The 24,610-nt window shown below is 40.8% G+C and overlaps 1 protein-coding gene across 2 annotated transcripts in view; it reads right to left on the minus strand.

The window, feature by feature from the left end:
• LOC107556028 (regulator of G-protein signaling 3-like) overlaps positions 1–24,610 on the minus strand; it is a 192,718-nt gene that overhangs the window by 62,949 nt on the left and 105,159 nt on the right. For both annotated transcript variants that reach the window (XM_016238999.1, XM_016238998.1), the window contains exon 12: positions 2,615–3,478. In XM_016238999.1, the coding sequence (XP_016094485.1) occupies positions 2,615–3,478 (864 nt within the window). The remainder of the gene's footprint in view (positions 1–2,614; positions 3,479–24,610) is intronic.

Here is a 24,610-nt window from a genome sequence, read left to right on the forward strand (position 1 = left end):
TACACTATTCTATGATTTCATGTCCTAGACAAGCCGTCTGTGCATTAGTGGTGGGAATTTTTCAGTGATAATTTGTACAACTTACTTTGTTAAGCCAGCAGACAAGTGACTGTTTTGTGAGTGAGTCATTGATTAATTCACTCACTCTGAATCATTCACCTCATTCACTCACATTGAATCAGTCTCACACCTTTCATTAGTAGCTACTGGAACACAGACATCCCATCATGCACTCTTATCTTCCAGGAGTCATGTCCTCCATTTATTTTTTCTTTTATAAAAAACAGCACCAAAACATTTGTTAAGGGCATAATTTATTTATATATATAAACTAAATTACAACAAAAATTAATTTATGACATATTAAAAGACTAATTACTTTCACCCCAAATACTAATTAGTTGTAATTTTACATTTTTAAAATTTGCCACTATCCTAGGTGTTGCCCATTTGTCAGTAATACGTTTTTTAGTCATTTAAAACACAATCAAATGTAATATGCTCCCTTATTATTTTATATATTTTAATATGTACACATCAGAATAAGCATGTTGCTTGAATTTTTACATAAATATTGTGTTACTGTCACGAATCCGGTCCATGAACTGCTCGCCACCAGAGGTCACTCTTCCACTACTATGGACTCTTGCGCCACACCACTGTTGCACTTCACCCGGACTACAGTTCCCATCATCCACTGCACTGATTACACACACACACACACACACAGTTCATTGCACACAGCTGTAATCAATCACACATTCCCTATATAACACTCACTCTGATCCCTTCCCACTGCCAAGTATTGTATAGCGTATATCACTCACCTAGCAATAGCTACTCTATGGAGCCCGTTAGTTTTCATAGCCTTACCTTAGTCTTGCCTTATCTGTTTTCTTGTATTCTGATCTTTGCCTGTGTACCTCGGGTTCCCCCTCTCGTCTTGCCCTATTCAGATACTGTTTGCCCCTGCCTGGACCTTTGCATAGTACTTGGATTTACCCCTCTAGTCTCGCCCTGTTAATTCTGTTCACCGATCGTAGACCCACGCTAGCCCTAGGAATATTCTTGTGTCTTGCCCTCTATATACCCGTTGCCATTATCTGACCCTTGCCTGTCTCTAACCATGTCAATGAATAAAGCCTTGCATTTGGATCCGCAAGTCTCATGTCTCGTCAGCCCCGTAACATGAGCTCTTCAGGCAGTTCCTTTGACCTCGTGATTCTCATTTGCTCTGACATGCACTGTGAGTTGTAAGGTCTTATATAGACAGGTGTGTGGTTTTCCTAATCAAGTCCAATCAGTATAATGAAACACAGCTGGACTCAAATGAAGGTGTGGAACCATCTCAAGGATGATCAGAAGAAATGGACAGCACCTGAGTTAAATATATGAGTGTCACAGCAAAGGGTCTGAATACTTAGGACCATGTGATATTTCAGTTTTTCTTTTTTAATAAATCTACAAAAATGTCAACAATTCTGTGTTTTTCTGTCAATATGGGGTGCTGTGTGTACATTAATGAGGGAAAAAATGAACTTAAATGATTTTAGCAAATGGCTGCAATATAACAAAGAGTGAAAAATTTAAGGGGGTCTGAATACTTTCTGTACCCACTGTATATATATACTTGCTTCTGATTATATTTAAATGGGATCAATAGAATTGAATTATTGACTTGCACAAAAATAAACAATCCTTCCAGCACGCATTCACAGACTTGTATATAAATGTGTGTACTTAAAACAGTGTGTCTAGCTAACATCTTCAAATACTGTCACTCTGGTTAGAGAGCAAAATAAATGGACAGAACGCCACTTAGTGGACAAAACTGAGAGTGCAGCCCTATGTGCATTCTGAGCCATATGAATAAAAATCTAGGAGCAAATTACATATTGAATGATGAGCATTTAAATATCAGTAGAATTTCAAATTACAGTTTACACATTACTACAACTACTTTAATAGATAAATGACTTAAAACTATGACTCAAATGCTGTTAGCACTGCATATTTTCCTATCCTTTAATTAATTACCTGTTGCTAGTCTTTTTAGTCTATTCAACTTTTTTTTTCTCTCTACTTGTGCAGAAACAGAATCTTTGTTCTGTTCTGTTCAGAATTATTTGGTCCTTGTTCTGCAGTTTTTTCTAAGGATATAAATGATAAACGTTCCTGTGAGTTTCGTGTGAGTGCTAATGAGACATTTATGTCTCTGTCTTGTGCTGTGCACGTGCTTTTGTGAAGACCTGTGCATAGCTCACCGCCATAACAGGCATTTATCATAAATGCCTGTTATATCATAACAACTCATTTGCTTTACTTTACTTTGCTTTATTGGCCCAAAAACAGTCTAAAAAGGCCAATCCCAAAGTCCCAATCCAAGTCTGACCATTTGAATAAGTAATAGCAAGTATCCACAGTGCAAATTGTGAAGGACAACTTACTATTTTCCCTAAATTTCCCAAGAAATGTCCCTAATATTGATTTTAAACAATTTTTAATAATGATGCTTGGCCTCAGTAATGTATCAGTTAAAGCAAGTAACATGACAAAAGGAAATGATTCCTAAACCTCATTTAATGAGACTGTCAGAGCAAGAACAATGACTTACTTTTCTTCCAGAGAACAGCATATACAGCTGGTGCATGGACCCTCCATTCTTAGTCAGCTCTTTCTTCAGGGTTTTGGGTGAGGGAAGCGTCCAGCCTCCCTCGTGTGTCCCGGTCACCTCCATGCAGTTGATGGCATTGTCAGATGTGAAGCAGGCTGTGCGAGGGTCCTGGAGAAGACTGCCCTCGCTGTGTGTGCGTCTGCGCAGGGAATTCTGCACGCTGAGTCCACCTGAGTGCTTTTCGCAGGAAGTGGCCTCTACCATGCTCCTCCGTTTGCTGTCACTGCGTTCCAGGTAGTTATCATCACTGTCCTCCTCATCCTCATCATCTTCGTCTTCATACTCTTCATCGGTTCCGGGGGTGGATAGGGCATCTGCACTGAAAGACCGATCTAATCGCAACTCAGGGATTACAAATGATGAGGAAGAGGATGAAGGTGGAGCATTCGTGTCCACCGCATCTGAAGCATTGTCTTCATCAACAAGCAGCTGTTTTTCATCTACACTGTCTCTTGCGTGTGCTTGCGAGAACTCCTGCTCTTCTTTCGCTTCGGTCGTTGGCTCAGTATTCCCCCTCTCCTCCTCTTTCTCTTTGCCTTCATCCTCCCTCCACAGCTCGTTCATGCTGCTCTCTGTGCTTTTCCCATCTTCTCCCTCAGTAGAGGGCGGAGGTGTTGGTGGAACCAGGTGGTTGTTCACCTCCAGAGGGGCGCACAGATCCTCCAGCAGGGTGAGACTCCTGGACTGAGGGCTACTCGCAGCAGTGGCCAATGCATCGGACAGGTTGCCCAGGGAACGGTCATCCTCAGAGGTCATTCTCCGGCCCCTGAGGTCACGCGGCTCATCCTGCTTGGGTTCGAACATCTGCCAACAGAAGAACACAGTGTTGTAAAACCGTTACATTACTAGGTTCTTTCTAACAGATATGAAATATTACAATTGCTTAATTACAGTCAGGAACTGAAGAACAATGATTGTAGAATTACTGCTGAAAATATAATATGCTGTAGTTAAGAAGAAATACATTTCAGTGTAATGTGCTTCTGGCGATGTTTATGCATTTTCAAAGTGGCACTAAAAGCAATTCAGTTTGATTCAAAACAGATGAACATGAATCTTGAAACATTTTATTATGCTGTTTGTTGGACATTAGGGGTGTAAATCGGACAGTTAGTCACGATAGGATATCAATTCTCATACCCAGCGATACGATATTTGCTGATACCTCAAAAAAAAATGATATGGTTACGATACGATTCAGGAGTATATCGAGCGATATATCGATATTATGATATTGTGTACCTATTTTACACAACCAGCTACATTTATATTAACTCACAAATGCAACCGAAATATATAACTTGAAGATTTATATGAAATGTCTACATCCTGTAAAAATAAATAAATAAAATAAAAAAAATAGGCCTACACTTATTTTCCTTTGAAATAATGAAGAAAAATAAATAATTGTCACAAATAAGACCAGTGATCTTATGGCATGACAACAGTCAAGAAAGTCTTTCAGGCTTCTATGCTAAAATGTGACACCTCACAGCTGGCTGAATGTCTTCTGTCACAAAGCAAGGCCAGACACAACAGGTAAGTGCAAAACAGGATGGTTTATTGATATGAGCAGCAGAGGAATGGAACGGGTGAGGCAAAGGCAGGTGTGTGTCAACACAGTGAATGATTCCAAGGTTCTTATCTGAGTTCTGATGGTGAGTATCTTATGCCGGGTTCGTTGGAGATAGTGGAACAGATTGCAAGGAGTCGTTGGAGGATCGTGGGATGATCAGAAGGTAAGTCTTTCTAGGAGAATTCAGTAGAGAGAGTACAGAACAGTTAATGGGAGTGAACGGTAGATCGGACAGTGAGTGACTGAGATGTGTGTGTATTTGTAGAGTGGCTTGATTGGTGACAGCAGGTGATCAGAACTCAGGTGACTGTGCTCGGGTGTTTTCTCTTGGCTTGAGTGGCCTGTAATGAAGAGCCTGTTTTTTTTATGGTCGGCAGGACCGTCCACGCTCTTATTCTTAGATTCCATAAAGTAAACGCTCACTGATGATCGAGCCAACCTTAAACAGACCTATCAGACTATTTATAATCCCTGACATTACCCCCTCCTCCAGGGGCAGCTCCTGACGCCCTCAAGCGGCGAAGGGGGCGGCCACGGCTTTCACGGAATTCCTCTAGTAGCAAAGGGTCCAGAATGTCGTCCCTGGCCACCCAGGAGCGTTCCTCCGGTCCATAACCATCCCAGTCGACCAAATATTCCAGCTGACCACCCCGTCGCCGTGAGTCCAGGATGTCTCGGACCAGGTAGATCGACGGTTGGTCAAGGATTTCTGGAGGAAGAGGTTCGTCGGGTTCGGTGGGTCCTGGAGCAGAGGGAGAATGAGGTTTAAGGAGTGAAACATGGAAAGTGGGTGGGAGTCGGAGTTCATAAGTGACTTCGTTGATCTGCCTCTGTATCGGGAACGGACCAATGTAGCGGGGACTCAGCTTCTTACAGGGCAGGCGGAGGCGCAGATCCCGGGTGGACAGCCATACTTTCTCTCCTGGATGGTAAGTGGGAGTGGAAGTACGCCGAGCATCTGCGAAGGCCTTATGCCTCCGCACTGCACGTTGGAGATGAAGGTGAGCTGAGTCCCACACTCTCTCACTCACTTGGAACCAGTCGTCTACAGCTGGAACCTCCAACAGTTCTCCTGTCCACGGGAAGAGCGGGGGCTGGTAACCGAGTATGCACTGAAACGGCGTGAGGCCGGTGGTGGTCTAGCCCAAGGGAGGAAACGGCTCCAGCTGTGTTGGTCGTCGTGACAGTATGCCCGGAGGTAACGTCCAAGTTCCTGGATCTTCCACTCAGTCTGGCCATTTGTCTGGGGATGGTAGCCTGAGGATAAGTTGACCGTGACCCCTAATAGCCGGAAGAATGCCCTCCAAACGCGGGAGATAAACTGAGGTCCCCTGTCAGAGACTACATCCTCAGGGACTCCAAAGTTTCTGAAGACATGTGTGAACAAACTTTATGCAGTGTCGAGAGCAGCTGGAAGTCCTTTGAGGGGGATTAGCTTACAGGCCTTGGAAAAACGATCTACGACTACCAAGATGCAGGTATACCCGTCTGAGTTGGGTAAGTCAGTCACAAAATCGATTCCCAGGTGAGACCAGGGTCGATGTGGGATCGGCAGGGGCACTAGCTTGCCTACGGGGGGGGGTCATTGTCGATGTTCCATTGAATGGGGCTTACAATCAGGGCTGGAGGGAGAATTGGCTCAGGATCGGAAGGTGTGTCTGGAGAGTGCATGCGTGAGAGGGCGTCGGCTTTATTGTTACGATTCCTGGGACGATAGATGATGGTGAACTGAAACCTGGTGAAGAACAATGCCCAGCGGGCTTGGCGAGGGTTAAGTCTCTTGGCTTCTCTGAGGTATTGAAGATTCTTGTGGTCGGTAATTACTGTGAACGGATGGTTTGCTCCCTCCAGCCAGTGCCGCCACTCCTCCAGGGTGAGTTTGATAGGCAACAACTCCCGGTTGCCAATGTCGTAACTCTGCTCCGCTGGGGTCAGTTTCTTAGAATAGTATGCGCAAGGCTGGAAGCGAGGAGGCTCACCATAATTTTGGGACAGCACGGCCCCAACGCCGGTGGTAGAGGTGTCCACTTCCACTACGAATGGAATGTCCGGATCAGGATGATGAAGGATGGGGGCCGTGATGAAGGCTGTTCTGAGTTTTGTGAGAGCTTCGTGGGTGCTGGTGGTCCAGGACAGGGACTTGGGTTTCCTCAGAGCATGGAAGTCAAAGGAGCAGTGTGGGAACTGAAATCCTTGATGAATCGACGATAGAAGTTAGCGAATCCTAGAAATCTCTGGAGCTCCTTTACAGTCTGGGGAAGAGGCCACTCCTTGACTGCATCAACCTTCCCCTGGTCCATCTGAATTCCCTCCTGGCTGACGATGTAACCCAGGAAATGTACCGTGGGGCGATGGAATTTTCATTTCTCCAGCTTTAAGAAGAGATGGTGTTGACGGAGCTTCTGTAGGACCTGCTGAACGTGTTGGCGATAGTCGGCCACGTTCCGGGAGTAAATGAGTATATCGTCGATGTAGACAATCACAGAGAGTGGTGGAGGAACTCCCGGAACACCTCGTTCATGAATCCCTGGAAGACCAACGGGGCGTTGGCTAGCCCATATGGCATTACAAGGTACTCATAGTGGCCAGATGGTGTAATGAATGCCATCTTCCACTCATCGCCCTCCCGGATAGTTGATACAAGGCCGCAAGCCCCCATCCTTCTTGCCCACGAAGAAGAAACTAGAAGCAGCTGGACACGTGGAAGGTCGGATTAATCCATGGTTAAGAGCTTCCTTGATGTATTCCTCCATCGCCTTGCGCTCCGGGATGGACAATGGGTATACTCTACCCTTGAGGAGTTTTGCTCCAGGCAGCAAGTTGATGGCGCAGTCCCATGGCCGATGAGGTGGTAAAACTGGGTGGCTGCCTGCTTACTGAAGACATTCTGGAACGCCAAGTAATCAGATGGGACCATGACTTTCTCCCGAGGTTCGGGGCTTTCGATGAGGGTAGATGCAACTTGAGCTGAGTGAGATCCTGGGAGCGGAGTGGGTAATGACGTGAGACAGTTGCGGTGACAGTGCTCGCTCCAGCGAGTCACCTCACACGAGTCCCATCTGATCTCTGGAGAATGGAGAACTAGCCAGGGGTGTCCCAGGATGATATCCACGGTGGGTTCCTCCAGTACCAAAAACGTGATTTCCTCCTCGTGTAGAGTGCCAATCTTGAGCTTTAGTGTTGGTGCTCGATATTTCACCCACCCCCGTCCTAGCGGTTTTCCCTGGATGGTCTCGACTCGGAGCTCCTGGGCATGACGTTTCCGGGGCAGATGGAGATGATTCAATAGGTCCTGGGATATGAAATTGCCCGAGGAGCCCGAGTCGACGAGGGCAGGGACTGAAACAGAAAGGTCTGGGGTAAGTAGTTGTACCGATAGCATTGACAGCGTGGAAATGACAGGGTCTAGTTGGAGGGTACTCACCGCGGGACGTGGGGGTCTGACTGGGCAGGTCCTGATGTAATGATCCATCGCAGCGCTGTAAAGGCACAGACCTGCCGCGAGACGGCGAGTACGTTCAGAAAGGGTAAGCCGGGAGGTGTCTACTCACATCGGCTCTGGTACTGGGGAACCCATGCCGGGCGTGACAGACTGGAGAGTGCCAATCTTGAGCTTTAGTGTTGGTGCTCGATATTTCACCCACCCCCGTCCTAGCGGTTTTCCCTGGATGGTCTCGACTCGGAGCTCCTGGGCATGACGTTTCCGGGGCAGATGGAGACGATTCAATAGGTCCTGGGATATGAAACTGCCCGAGGAGCCCGAGTCGACGAGGGCAGGGACTGAAACAGAAAGGTCTGGGGTAAGGAGTTGTACCGATAGCATTGACAGCGTGGAAATGACAGGGTCTAGTTGGAGGGTACTCACCGCGGGACGTGGGGGTCTGACTGGGCAGGTCCTGATGTAATGATCCATCGCAGCGCTGTAAAGGCACAGACCTGCCGCGAGACGGCGAGTACGTTCAGAAAGGGTAAGCCGGGAGGTGTCTACTCACATCGGCTCTGGTACTGGGGAACCCATGCCGGGCGTGACAGACTGGTGGGCGGCTTCAGTGGCGTGGCATGCGGACAGAAGCTGGGAAATTCGGTTGGCTTTTTGCATGAAGCTTTCCAGTCCAACGGAGTCATCATAGATGGCCATTTGAGCTTGTACACGGGGATTCAATCCTTGCCAGTAAGAGCCAAGTAGAGCCGCCTCATTCCACCTGCTAGTCTCCGCCAGCATTCTGAACCGCAGTGTATAGTCGTTAATGGAAGATGTGCCTTGGCGCAGCCGCAGTAACTGGTCGGACACAGATAGCACTCCTGCAGTGTGACCAAAGACTTCTTTGAAATGGTTAGTGAAGGCATCATATGAATTAATTATGGTACTATTAGCGTTCCATATGGCCTTAGCCCACAACAGCGCTCTTCCGTTAAGAAGTGATATCAGGAATACTACCTTAGTGCGTTTGGTGGAAAACTTCTGTGGCTGCATCTCGATGAACAAGGCCACTTGCAGGAGGAAGCCGCATCATATGAATTAATTATGGCACTATTAGCGTTCCATATGGCCTTAGCCCACAACAGCGCTCTTCCGTTAAGAAGTGATATCAGGAATACTACCTTAGTGCGTTTGGTGGAAAACTTCTGTGGCTGCATCTCGATGAACAAGGCCACTTGCAGGAGGAAGCCGCCACACTCAGCTGCATCACATGCGTATGAAGCAGGCATGGCCATGGGACTGACAGAGGAAGATTGGGGAGTTGCCAGAGGAAGCAGGGAAGCCCGGAGGGCGTTTACCAGCTCCTCCAGGACTTCTGCAGGTGTGGGAGGTCGAGGATCCATGGAGGTAATTGTATGGGTCCGGTCTTCTGTCACAATGCAAGGCCAGACTCAACAGGTAAGTGCAAAACAGGATGGTTTATTGATATGAGCAGCAGAGGAATGGAACAGGTGAGGTAAAGGCAGGTGAGTGTCAACACAGTGAATTATTCCAGGGTTCTTATCGGAGTTCTGATGGGGAGTATCTTATGCTGTGTTCGTTGGAGGTCACGGAACAGATTCCAAGGAGTCGTTGGAGGATCTCGGGAGGATCAGAAGGTAAGTCTTTCTAGGAGAATTCAGTAGAGTAAGTCCAGAACAGTTCATAGGAGTGAACGGTAGACCAGAAAGTGAGTGACTGAGATGTGTGTGTATTTGTAGAGTGGCTTGGTTGGGGGCAGCAGGTGCGGGTGATCAGAACTCAGGTGACTGTGATCGGGTGATTATCCTGGATGGTGACTGAAGTGACTGTGATGAATCCTTGACATCTTCATGAAGCTAAGCTACATTTTCTTCTTTTATTCTCATTGCTTAAACCTATCAGGGTATTGGCAAATATTGCTCATTGCATAAGGTATATCTATTGGTTCGGTAACATGTTTGTTGCTAGGCATGCTAGTTGCTTTAAGCTTATTGGTTGTATTGTGACATGCTGGTGCCCGGGTAAACTTACCACAGCAGAGGCTTGTTTTTAAAGCTGTTGTTTAAGGCTATATGTTTTATGAAACATGTTTGCTGCTTAAGGGTTGCTGAAAATGGGTTAATGTAATAAACCCAACAAACTGGGTCAGCATACAGCATGTGCGTGCTTATAATAAACAATTTTAATGTGCATTTGACGCTGCTATAGTTATCATTTTATTTATAGTTATCATTCTTGGTGTGAATGGGCAGAAAAGTGCCATTCTTGGGGTTTATCATATCTGCGACAGACATCAATATGGATCCTGGCCCCGGGACCCTAATAGCACTTATCTCTGTTATGCAGACATTCATGACTTTACCTTCCTATCGGGTCAAACGATTGCTGCTTTTTTCAGCAATCTCATTTCTTGCCTTGAGAAAATTAAATTATGGATGTCTAAAAATGTCCTCAAGCTCAATGAAGACACATTGTCTTTGGCTCTTCATTGTGAAATGCTAATACTGACAACTAGTTACTGTAAGTGCTTTATATTTAACCTTGCACAAGAGCAAAGTTGTGTAACCTGGGTGTAATCATCGACTTGTTATTTGTTAAGCAGATACATTAGGCTGTTATGGAGAGCTCAGGTCCACTGCCAAATTAAAAAAAAGAAAAAAATGATACGATGGAAAAGAAAAGAAACATATGAATTTAGACAGTGAATAGTAAATTCAGAACAAAGGTTGAAAATAATAATTTACTGTAGTTCATGTATAGCCTAAGCCAAAACACATGAAGAAAAGAGGTGTGAAATTATAATACCAGTAATAACAGACATTCACATTCAGATGAGATTAGATTTCTCAGAGGAGAGGAGAAAAAAAGTAATTTGCTCTGGAATTTGTACAGAGATTGTGTGAGAAAAACAAAAACAGACTTGACTCACCACAATGTGAGTCAGTGAAATATGAATTTTTCTCATTTATTTCGGGAAAAGTAGACCGTCCCAATGGGGTTTTACTCATCATAACCCAGTTATAAGAGTCATATGGTATTACATCATTTAAACATTAGATGGGCCTCAAGTCAGCACTTTTACAATACAAACCACTGAATTTTAAATGGGGAAAATATTTTATATCTTAACATGTGTAATTTTTTTTTTCTATATGACCAAAATATTTACTTTTTTCTGTCTTTGCTTTTTAAGCTGGTAGGAAAACTTATTTCACCATCTACTGTCGGAAGTGGGAAATGCATCCCGTCTGAAGGAGATAAAACATATAAAAAGCAGAAGTGGGGATATCAGGGAAACTAGTTTACTACTATTTACTTCCTAAATATTGCTATCTCTCAAAACAGCATTAAATGACAGACAGACAGGTACATTAAATAGATTTGTATTTGATGTTAAAACTATAGCAAATGATGGTCTATATAGCAGAAATGCACATTTAATATGAGCTAAAATAAGTATCTACTGGAAGCCTTCTGCATCACGGTGTCATTTAATGTTTCACAAAACCATTCTAATCAGCTCTCCCTCAAAACCAACCCATGCTGCTTACCACTCTCTCTAGTAGGGTGTAACCAAAGCTGGTGAGAAATAAACTTCTTTTCAGAAGGGTTTACTGCAAGAAAATCTTTTCAGAGGGGTTTACTGCAACAGAAAACAAGCTCAGCTGATGCATCCAAAAGCAGAAGTCATAAGATGGAATTCATATTACCCTCACATGATGTACGGCATATTAGCTCTCTCTCATCCATAACTGGAGCTTTACTATAAATGAGCCTCTTATCTCGCCTGTGGTATTTTTAGGTTGTGTGAAAGATTACTACTGAACAGAGCGACACAGAGGAAATTAGGACACAAGAACCGAAGACAGATGATTTCCTTAAACTCTCCCTTTTGCTCTGTTAACCATGACGGGATGGTTCAATTGGTGTTCGTTGAGTACCTCATGCATCACTGGCCCATCATGACACACAACAAAAAAATAGAACACTTGCTTAATGTGAAAAAAAAAAAAATGTGTAGAATAAGACAGCGACACATGAGAATTCAGACATGAACTATCTTTGAAAGAAATGGAGAGAGTGGATCATACAAAGGCTAAAGTATATATCGACTAGATTTTTTTTGCCTGTACAAAACTGCCAACATGAAAAGGGCATTGCGAGGGTGTTGCTAAGGTGTTCTAAGCGTGTTATCGCATTGCTAGGTAGTTGTTAATATTCTGGATGATTTATTACTGACTCAAATGTTCAAATGTACAGTGGTGAAAGTGATTCTTGCCTTTGCAAACACCACTAATTATTTAATCAATAAGGGTGCAGTATTACTTTATCCTGCATGCTTGTACAACCTTTTAGTCGCTCCAAGGAAATCATCTAATCTATTATTCATTCAAAGCACTAAGCTGTCCAACATAATGACTGGAAAATATATTTTAAACAGAGATGACTTTTTCTCATCAAATGAGTCTGCAGAATTTGCCAAGATACTGTGGATTATACAAAATAACTTTGAATGGAATTAACACTTATATTTGCATGTGAAACGAGAATTGTTCCTAATATAAGATGTGTGAGGCTTTAGACTTATTCTATGCAAGTATGTGAACACAGATGGTGTGCAGCTAGCAATGCAATGACTTGTTTTCATTGCGTTGCTGTGTTCTGAAATGTGACAGACTGCAATTGCATTTCCAGCACTGCAAGGGCAGTACAGCAAACATTTACACAAACTGTCTTTTTCTACATAAAATGTTCTCATGTCTGTCCATCAATCACAAGAGCCTTATTGCTGTTGGATACAGATGTCGAGTTAGACCGGCAAACTCACATGTTGTTCTGTCAGAGGATGTAAAGAAACTGCATCTCCAAAAACTTTGCAAAGCCTTCCTACTTTCTTTTTAATGACATCCCTGAGCGACTGAAAGATAAAGTTTTCATTTGTTCTTCACATTTCACAACAGACTTATTCTGTTCTATATATGGAGGCAACACAAGTACATTTATTTTTAATCTTATAGTGTGTTTTATTAAACATCAAATCAGCAATTAACACTATTAACACCTAAGTGTATCATTGATTGAGTGTTGCTAATAAAGCCACACTGAACCTACTTAAGCCGCAGTATGTTTTGTAATAATAATATCACTATTTACCACTATATACCAACACTATATACCGAAAATTAAGCAAGTAAAACCAATTACCACGCTGAAACAGACTGTTGTAGTTGTTGTGGTTGCATTGTTTCAATTTCTTCTGCCTTGGGATCTGACTCGGAACTCAAACATATACTGTACAGTATATGGCTCAGTCACAGTGATTGCCATCTCAAGTATCAAAACACACAACATGCTGTAAAGGAGGGCATGGATACGATGCAATGAAGTTAGCCAACCTCAGCAGTGGGTATTTACTTCAATTTCTGCAAGAGGTAGCGCCCCTTGAAATTGAAAGTTTTTCACAGAGAGTGAAAATAAGGATGGAACGTGGTAATTTTTTACAAATATTGAACTTTTTTGATAAAGTTTGCAAAAAAAAGTTGCAAACTTTATATATTAAACTGCATTTCATGACCCCTTTAAAGTCAACACACAGTAGGCATGTATAAAGGGACAGCTCACTAACATTAACCAAGAATTTGCATTTGCATATTTGCGTGATAGCTTTTTTGGCTTAAGACTCTGAGAGCAATAGGTCTGGTGTTGAGCTGTGATTCCCTGCTGCAAATGTCAAATACAGCAAGTGTGTAGAATAAGTGTCATGCCGAAGGTAGTCACAGTTCACACAAGAGTCAAAGCCACTGCTGAATGAGGCTGAAAGAGCTACAGCACATGTAGGTCATGAATGATTTAACTCCACACAACCAGCACCATCATCCAATGGAGTACATCCCATTATCAAAAGATGGAGCAAAGAAAAGAAGATAGAATTTAAGGGCAAACGGACATTGCTTGCACCAACACAAGCAGCTTTGAAATATCAGGTAAGGCTAATGACCGGCAGACCTGTGGCTCAAGGTGAGTTATGAGGGGAATGATTTAGTAGATGCCATTGAGAAGTAAACACTGCAGAACCTGAACAAAGCACTATCGATTTCATCTAGTTTCTCTAAGCCAGACTACTGCCACAAAGCCCAATCCATAATGCATCTTATCCTGGCCAAGAACCACCCTGAATAAGAGACGGTCTGACTGATATATAAAACAACAAACCACAGTTCACTTGGTTTTTACGGTTTGAGGTTGGAATCTGTGGAAGGAGCAGAGCTGCCCATCCTTGATATTGATTGAAAGATACAAAGTGCTAGCGAAATATACAAGTGTTAGCTTGCTTATTTTGTTCAAGAGCATTATCTACTCAAGTCCATATGTCATACCAACAAGGAACTTATGACCATAGTTGGCTTACAATGTTTTAGGGAAATGCATCCCTGAACGGAAGCACTGCCTAGATTTCCACAAATGGGCTTAAGTGGGCATGCTCGACTGAAGGAACCACCAGATACCCACTCTGTGCAGCACGGTCCAAGGCAGTGAAACCTGCACTTGAGCAGAGTACAATGTTTTCAAGGCCTTTACAAGCTGCTTGTTCAGCTCTGGCAAAAACGTTGCACCAGATTAGCAAGAACCATTCATCAAGCATTCAGGCACCTCCAGATTGGCCTAATCAAGTTTCTTAACTTCGCCACCATGAAACTTAGTAAGCCAGCCTCATATTTTATCTAAACTCACGACTTTATAAAACTTCTCCATCCGACAGGGGAGTGATTCAAATCACGCCTCACTTGAGAATGACAAAGCCTTGTTGTCAGAAGCCTCCAGCAAGTATTGATTTCCTCATCTTCACAGTCAAAAATGACCGGACGCGGCGAACCCACTGTGTGCATGTCATCACAAGCAAACTAGTGGGGCAACACCATTTCAAGAGAAGATGAGACTCACAAGGCTGAAGCAGGCTTTAGCTTATCATTGGAGACCTCGTGATCAGTGTCTTGTTCTCGCTTCCCTAGCTCACGTGGCCCCTCAGGCACCACAGAGGTTGGAGAGGTTTCTTTTTAAAGAAAGCAATCTGGGAGAGAAGCAATTTTTAGCTTCATGCGCTCGTAATGTGCATAGACGTGAGCAGGTCAGCTGAGTCAGGGTGAAGCAAAGACGAGATGTAATTAGGACGCTGAAAACAACATTCTGACAAAATCTTGGCTATATGTTAATATATATATATATATATATATATATATATTATTGAGGACACCTCCATACAGGGTTGAGCATAATCCGCCAGTGAATTGGCATGATGCTATACAGGCTTCAGATTTGGTCACTCCTAGGCATATTTCCTATAGCCTCATCTACTGAATTTAATGATTTGAAAAGGAACACTGCCTTACATAAATAAATACTTACATACTTAAATAAATAAATAAATAAATAAATAAATAAATAAATAAATAAATAAATAAATAAATAAATAAATAAATAAATAAATAAATAAAATGTTATAGTTGGTGCACTAATGTCAGTCATATCTCATAAAAAACCTAGCTGGAATATTGTCTAAACCAGTAGCCTTCAACACTTCAGCTGTTTTAAGTAATCTCAACTAGAGAAGCTAAAAGAGAAAGAATCCCAGACAAAAGTAATACCTCAAAACAAAATGTATTTTATAATTACCAGTACTTGGAGGAAGTTTTTTTTCTGCTAAGTGATTAGTAGTGGATGGAAAAATTATAATTTGTCATTTTGCCATTATCATATTCCATTTCCCTATCAATAATTATGCCTAATAATTTGATGAACCATAAGGTTTCATCTTAAGCATCCTCCACAGTGATTTAGGATCCTTTTTAGCAAAAAGGATTATGAATGTATGTTTTCAGACCTTTTAACTCTCTCTTTTTTCATTGAGTCACACCAGTGTCAACCTCAGATGACACTTTCCCAAATCATTCAAGTACCGTCTGATGAAAATGTCATAAGCTTTCTCAAATTGGCAATCTTCAATTTAATTAGCTGTCTTTGTACAATTTCCATGAGTGTACAGGCTTTTATCAGTCCACCAGGAAACATGTTTATCGACACAGTGAGTATGCAAGGTTGACGTCAAACCTTTCAAAGACATTCCAAACATTTCTTTAAGAACCTTGAATCAAGTCAACTAAATGGATGAATCTCAGAAACCTGTCAAGCATATGTCATTCCAAAATAATAAGCAAGAAAAAGGAAATAAAATGAAGAAAATTATGCCTATTTTAAGGACCATTAACATTGTCTGCTTTGTGATATTTTTCAGGGCTTTGTAACTCCCAGCAGCTCTATGGTGGCACTGCAGGGAATACTCCAATTATTGTTTGAGGGAAATTTGTGTTAAACAAAAATACAACATTAAGTTACAGAATATTGAGTGCAGAATATAAACTGCTTAGAAGTACAGATTTAGTCAAGTTTACAGTGTATCTGTAACTGCATGTAAATTGCACCAAGCCAAACAGATGTGTTTTTGCAAGCAGTTGGTGAGTAGTCGACTGCATTATTGTGTGCTGTTTCATAAAATTCCATATTTCAAAAGCTTGTGTTGATAGGTTTATAGAACATTTTCATATGTTTTCTGCTAAGTTCAGCAAGTGCCACCCAAAATAAATAAATAAATTAGACAACTTTCATCAAATAATAATGACAGAATTCTGTTCTGGGCAAACTCAAGACAGATATTAGGGGCAATAGAGGCATACTTGACTAACATGACCTGCCTAAAGCTTCCATCATCTTTGGATCAAAAATGAATATACTCTCATTTTTGTCAATCATTTAAAACTCAATGCAAAGTCAATATCTTCAAGCTTCAAAAAATTCTGGACAGTTATTAATAGCCAGGATATCTGCAGTAGATCCCCCCCCCCCCCCCCCCCTTCTCCCCCCCCCCCCCCCCCTATTTGTCACCTAAACTCTGGAACTGCATTCATAATGTTCAGAATTCAGACACACACTGTCAGTTTAAGTGTCGGCCACATCAAACAGACACTATAGGGCGATTTTGGTATATTTATAGTGATGCTGACAGATTAGGAGGGAACTGAATACAACAGCAGTTACAATAAATAAATAATCTCAATTAAATATGTGAACAAACTGAAAATCTAATCACAGTATCATAACACCAAGCATTGATAAATCAGTTTGTTTTACTGTCTTGAAGGATTCGGTCACCAGGAATCGACCAAAGAATAATGTTGGGGAACATTAATGCTAGGATGATTGATAAATCAATGGGACACTGAAGATAATTGGCTGCTGTCCCGGTGGGTCCGCACTCCCAGAATAAGGGAAATCAGTAGGAGAAATGTGACTTTACAAAGGCATCAGTACAGCATGAGAAACAGCAGATTAAAGGCGTAACTGAATGGGATGGGGGGCAAACACAAGGAGAGGGGACGTGCCTCGCATACCAAAACACCACCAGATCACTTGCATACCCACTAACAAGAGGAAGGAAGTAAGATACAGAGACAATACATGCATATTTACTTTAATCGTGACAACTCTCTGAATACTTTTAGCATGTTAACAGATATGGCAATGTTAATGTATTTGGTCTTGGTGGACTACCATCTGCTACGTGCACTGCTGCTGCTGAAGTATGGAGACTTACTGCTAATAGATACACAGACACATTGCTGTGAGCATGCAAGATATGCTGCTGCTGCATAAATAGGCTTTAGCAGATATAGACAAGTGGAGCTGGGGGAGGTGGAGGGTTTCAGGGGAACTTTAATAGTGCACTGTACACTCTCAGCTGTCAAAAAAACTGTCACTGGGGCGGTACCCTAAGGCAATAGTTCCCAATGTGGTCAGAAACCACTGTCCTAAGTTAACAAAAAGGTACATTTTCACCTTATTTACCCCTAAATGGTATATATTAATACCTTAAAGTAAACAGAGTAAACATCTGCATTGGGATTTGGATCATGTGAATGCAACGCAAATCTTGTGGGACCAGGCCGTTTTACCTTTATTTTGGGGGCAGGAGTGGGGAGTCAAAAAAATACAGTGCAGGTCCCGCCGTCCTGCAATTTGGCGCATAACAAGAATGATGGAGTTACTGTGCGTTCACACCACCGCCGGCGAGAGCATCAAAATTCGCTCTGGCCACCCTGCTAACAACGCTGTAGAAAGATTTGTGGATGCTCTGCCGCTCTGACGTATCGAATGCTTGTCTTGTATTTAAAGGAGCCGCAAAGGAAACAAGCATGTTGATCTAGTGCAGACTGATCACAAGTAGGGTATAAGTTAACCTCATGAAATATTTTAAATGTGAAAGTAAGAAATTGATCAATGGAAAGAACTTAACAATTATAGTTACATGTTTTTTAATGAAATAAACCAATAAAAAACATTTGTGTGGTGTGTTTTTTGTTTGTTTTTGTTCATGGTTAAGTGCTAGCCTAATTTCAACATGCAGTTTATAGGAGACGTTTACTAGCCTTGGTCTTTAACATTAACATTAATCTGTGCACAGCCTACATTACAAACTGTCCTGGTTGAAGTGTAGCCTAAATGTAATTGGTCAAATCGGTGTTGTTTTGAACAAATAAATTGCATCCGCACTGAAAAACAAGCGTTCTAGCGTGAAAATGCTTGGGAACTAATGTGATCAGAACCAAAGTTTACAGGACTGCGTTCTCTGGAATCCTCTCAAGTGGAGGACTTCTACACTCCGACTGGTTGCCGCCCAACCACGTCATAGCTCATTACCATAAAGTTGACCTGACTTCAACTCTCCTCGACGCCCTCACAGTCCAAGACGCAACACGCCTCGCCGCTGCTCGGTGTGAACGCACAGTTACAATAACACTAGGCTTGCTGTGTTATACGGTGTTTGGTCTTACACCGATTACATGACAATCATTTTATTCCACCCCCTCTGTCATTTAGATTTTTTATAGAAATAAAAATCATTTAGTTCAGCTGAAGAATGTACTCTATACTGAAAGTGTCTACTCTGCTATACAGCCAGAGTTGCCAGGTCTGCGGGACAAAACTAGCCCATGCTAGTCAAAAAGAGCCCAAATTAGCGCAATGACCATATCCCAAATTTCAAAAAGTAGCCTGATTCTGTGGAAAAAATGTGAACTTGACAACCCTACATCCAACACAAGCTACAGGAGTCAGATTTCACTAAACACGGGTCGAGAGTAAGGAGAGATGACTGACAAAACCATGGTAGAGGATTTGCTGCTTAACAGAAAATACGTTCTTATGTATCTTGTAAAATATGCACACAAAGTATGTGTGATTGTGAAATCGAAAATGAACAGCGAGCGCTTATTCAAAAGCCATTACGGCTGTCGTGAATAAAATGAAAATGAAATGAAAATTGTTGACTGCAGCATTAAATTTAGATCTACTCAATGTTGCACCATGATTCTTTTTACACATTTTAATAGTGTTGCACATTATAACCAATCACACACGAGTCTGTTGAGTTTATGAATGCAGTGGCTAATCAGAAGCGTTCAGATGAGTCATCGCTGAAAATGCGACCTCTAGCGGCGAAATCTTACATATTGTGCCTTTAAATGTTGTGCTAGCAATCTAACTGGCTACAAATTGGCTATCAAAATGTAAGATAAATGACGTATCAGCCTTAAGTGATACTTAAGCAATGTTAAGTGTCTGATGCATCCTGAGGTCATTAATAACACATCCATCAAGTGATTCAGGACATGCTGGCAAGCTGTCCAAACACAATTTGAGTAAATCATATTGGTTAACTTCTAATTATGCTCAATTGTTTTACAAAAACAACAAATCCTACATGAAGACATTTCCGGTTTGGGGAAGTTCCATTAAAAATGGCTGAAACAATAATTTCAGATCTGTCAGCTTAACTAAATGTGATGTAAATGTTCCTTCATGTTATATTTTCAGACAACAGGAGAATAACGTAACACTTGGTATTTTATTGTGACATAGTAATTGTTCTTATCGATATTCCGTTCTCGACGTAATAAAAGAAAAAACTTTGTATTCCACTGTAACAGTATATAAAAAAAAAGATATAGTTATACTGGGCATTTGTGGTCTGCTCTCCTGATATAATTTATGATATAGCTATCCCATGAATAAAGCACTGGAATGCACTAAGATTCTTGTTTTTATCATAGATATTTTATCACAGATATTTTAGCAGAATCAGGAAGTATGTTTCAATTTTAGCAAGCAGGGAAGATTGTGGAGGCCCACCAAATAGAGCCATAAAATATTTAACAGTAAAGAAAATAACTGTTACCTATCGTATGGCCATCAGAGACAATCTCTCTGCTACTAGGGTCTAATATATTCCTCCACTCTAAGAGAGAGAGAGAGGGGGGGGGGGGCATTGAGGTAAAATTAATCAAACACAGAAGGTCATCACAAAGTCATTCGGCCCAATAAAGACACCCGCTTCAGTCATTAACATGGCCACCACAGGGAAGCCTCGTTTTCTTGATCCCTCATGCCTAATCTCACCAGCCCCTATAACATGGTTATGCTTGCTAAATCTGAAAGATTCATGAAAGAAGGGAAGTGAAATGTTGCAACTCACAGGTGGGACATGTCGTATAATCACCAAAGTATAGCTTTGACCCTCTAACGATTTGATGTGACCTAATTAAAATAAACTAATAAAATAAAATCTATTACGTCTAGTTATTCTGTCAATAAAAGCCATTTTTTCCAAATAAAATAATACCTTTACTAAATACCATTATCAAAAAAGAAAAAAATATGGAAAACAGACAAACACGTCCAATACAACACATATAGTTGAACACACTGTACCAGGGCTGTCCAAACTCGGTCCTGGAGGGCCGGTGTCCTGCAGAGTTTAGCTCCAACCCCAATTAAACACACCTGAACCAGCTAATCAAGCTCTTACTAGGCATAGAAACTTCCAGTCAGGTGTGTTGAGGCAAGTTGGAACTAAACTCTGCAGGACACCGGCCCTCCAGTACCGAGTTTGGACAGCCCTCCACTATACCCTCCGCAAACTGTTTCTTACAGAAACCCCCACTGAAGTAACATAGGAGGAAAATGTATAGCATCTTATAGCATTACATTTTTTCTAAATTGAGGGGACGCGTTGCAAATCAAAATCGAGCAACAAACCTGTCCATACAAATTAAAAAACTAAGAGTACACTGTTGTCAAATCTGAGAGTACAGACTACTAGATTGAAAACTCAAATTACAAATTTGTGTGCACGAATTGTTAAAATGAGGGAAGTGTTTAGAAAATCTTGATAAACAGAGCACCGGCTGCAAAACTGTAGACACCAGATTATAGGAAAACATTCTCCTACTGTACATGACCCTTGGGGGACTCCATACTTTCTCATGCTGCAGTAAATAGAATTCACAAAAGGGAATAATGTTAATTATCTCTCTAAGTGCACGGAATCGCCTAGTTCTTATAGTGGGACTCATTGTAATGCAGTGTTGCAACATGCCCTACATGTACTGTGTTAATATTAAGGAATTTGTTGGTATTGATTTTTCACAGGTGTTTTGGTTTATTTGCCCGTTTGAATTATGCATTGCATTGTGCTGAGCTGTGTTTTAGGGTTAAAGGAAATGTCTGTAAACTCAAGAAATAATTAAAGAAAGAATTTCTGAATGAAACAACATTGTTGAGAGAGGCGGGGCATAGAGGACCTACAATAATGTACAGTATTTGAAAAATAATGTGTTTTTTGAACATTAAAGCATGTCAACATATTCTGTTACACCAAATGCACAAAATAATGATCTGTAAAATAGCATCATATGACCCCTTTAATACACAGTAGGCTATGCACTTCTCAAGATTTTTTTGTTTATTTACATACAGCCCTTCAAGTGTGATATTAGTATAGTTATTTTAAACTAAAAAATAGAAAAGTATACTTTCAGTCTACTTTGTATGTACTTCTCAGACATGGGCTTAATGTACTTCTCAGAAATATACTCAAAATGACATTTAAGTATACTTGACTTATACTTAGAAAAAGTCTAAATATATTTGAGCTATATTTGTGCAGAGAAGCCGTGTTTTCATTGTTATACGGTATGGGGCGCTATTACACGTCTTCTGTACAGAATTTCCAAAAAAACAAAAGTGAAGAAGAAACCGAAACAACAGATGCTTCCACATGTATTCTAACATGATCATCAGACATAAAACAGCATCGAAACTGTGTAACGTTATGGAATAAAATGTCAACCAATGAAGAGGCAATAATGTCTGTCAAGCTTTGGAGTGTTGGTCGACTCCATCTATGTTTTGATTATCATTCTGAATCCAATTAAACCAATCCAATTATAAAAAAATAATGCATGAAGCTAGAATAAAATGTTTTTGTTTACAAGCAGATAGCCTGTTCTTTTGATGTTTGCATGTTCAGATATTCATTTAACAAAATATATACAGATTAATACCTAAATAGGGACATAGTAGTATACTTAAAGTATGACGTAAAGTTAGGGCATAGAGGACCTACAATAATGTACAGTATTTGAAAAATAATGTGTTTTTTGAACATTAAAGCATGTCAACATATTCTGTTACACCAAATGCACAAAATAATGATCTGTAAAATAGCATCATATGACCCCTTTAATACACAGTAGGCTATGCACTTCTCAAGATTTTTTTGTTTATTTACATACAGCCCTTCAAGTGTGATATTAGTATAGTTATTTTAAACTAAAAAATAGAAAAGTATACTTTCAGTCTACTTTGTATGTACTTCTCAGACATGGGCTTAATGTACTTCTCAGAAATATACTCAAAATGACATTTAAGTATACTTGACTTATACTTAGAAAAAGTCTAAATATATTTGAGCTATATTTGTGCAGAGAAGCCGTGTTTTCATTGTTATACGGTATGGGGCGCTATTACACGTCTTCTGTACAGAATTTCCAAAAAAACAAAAGTGAAGAAGAAACCGAAACAACAGATGCTTCCACATGTATTCTAACATGATCATCAGACATAAAACAGCATCGAAACTGTGTAACGTTATGGAATAAAATGTCAACCAATGAAGAGGCAATAATGTCTGTCAAGCTTTGGAGTGTTGGTCGACTCCATCTATGTTTTGATTATCATTCTGAATCCAATTAACCCAATCCAATTATAAAAAAAGAATGCATGAAGCTAGAATAAAATGTTTTTGTTTACAAGCAGATAGCCTGTTCTTTTGATGTTTGCATGTTCAGATATTCATTTAACAAAATATATACAGATTAATACCTAAATAGGGACATAGTAGTATACTTAAAGTATGACGTAAAGTTAACTTAAAGAAAACTTACGAGTATACTTGCAGTATAAAACTACTAAACTAGTAGTTTACTTAGACTATACTACTAAAAATGCTACACGTATTTAATTAGCAAACTATCAGTATACCTATATGTTCACTTTTAGTATAGTTGCAGTACAAACTAAAAACATAGATGTAAACTAGTGGTGTACTCAAAGTTTACTACTGTTATACTTAAAGTATACATTTATATACTAGAAAGTGGGCCAATTTAATCCCAAGAAGTATTGAAATACTACACTTACAAGTATACTACTAGTACACTGATATGTGTATACTTACTACATAAAGTATACTTAAAACCTTACTTGAACTTCACTTAAGCATGCTTAATAAAATAAACTTGAAGTATACTACTTTTTGGTAAGGGAGCACTTCAATAGACAAAGGAGTGAAACAGTTTATGGAAACTTTAGGGAAAATAAATTGCAAATGTGTTGTTGTTGAGTATCTTATTTGACACATAAGGCTTGCATAGCTCATATAGTGTGATATAGTGAGAATATGGTTTTATTCAGTTTTGATCAGAGGTCCAAATTGAGCAAAAACAAGCAAGTTGGTGCAGTTATTGATATTTATATAACCGAAAAGTATGAAATTCCATTTCAGTTCAGTAAGTTTTCATCTTGAAATATTACTAACAATCTAAAAATTATTTTATTTACTTTATGAAAATCAGAAAAGATTTCATGGCAGAAAGACACAAGCCACGAGCTGAAGGTGGATCTTTGTACAATTATACTAAAAGGCCTTTTACTTGCTAAAAATTAAACTAACAATCAGACGACAGAAGGCATGGAGTAGATTGCATGCAACAGGTTTATCAGCAAATTTTTGATCATGTTAATAATTTAGAGGCCTTAGAAATTTGCGAATCAAATATAATACAATAGGCTTTATAGTTTGAAAGTGTAGTTTATTTGACTTTTGCTTTAATGAGCGCAGCACTGAAGCTTGCATGGACTCCACAAGATTGTGCAAACTCTGATGATCCGTTATTCAATGGGCTTCAACAGAGATGAGAAAATTTTGCCGATCCTAATGTATCAATTGTTGCTCTTAGACAGCAATGACTGTCACAGTCGGTGCCACTGTGAGGAGCGCGGAACGAGGAGACCAGGAGTACTAAAAGGGATTTATTCAGGGCCTTTCGCACCGCAGGAACCTTTTCATAGTACCAGAACTAATTGTGGAACTACCCACTTTTCGGCGTGTTCGCACCGCCGGAACTGGGAGCGATTTTAGTACCGAACTGCCTTTTTCAAGAACCAAATTAGCTCCTACTCCGGAGCAGGGTCTAAACGGCACAACTGGTACTAATCGTGACGGAAGTAGACATTGATTGGCCAAACGCGTATGAAAACGCCCTCACCCGCCATTATTTAAAACGCTGTGTCAACATGTCAACTTATTTCGCAATTAAGGAGAACAGCGATAGATGGACAGACGCTGAAGTGCAGGCACTTGTAGCAGATGTAGCAATGCCAGTTGTCATTGGAGATTCTTAGTCCTCCTTTCCGTTCTTTCAATCGCTTTACGTATACGTCGACTTTCCATGTCCATTATTGTGAA

Source organism: Sinocyclocheilus grahami, unplaced genomic scaffold (assembly GCF_001515645.1).
Source record: "Sinocyclocheilus grahami isolate Dianchi unplaced genomic scaffold, SAMN03320097.WGS_v1.1 scaffold553.1, whole genome shotgun sequence".
NCBI lineage: Eukaryota > Metazoa > Chordata > Actinopteri > Cypriniformes > Cyprinidae > Sinocyclocheilus > Sinocyclocheilus grahami.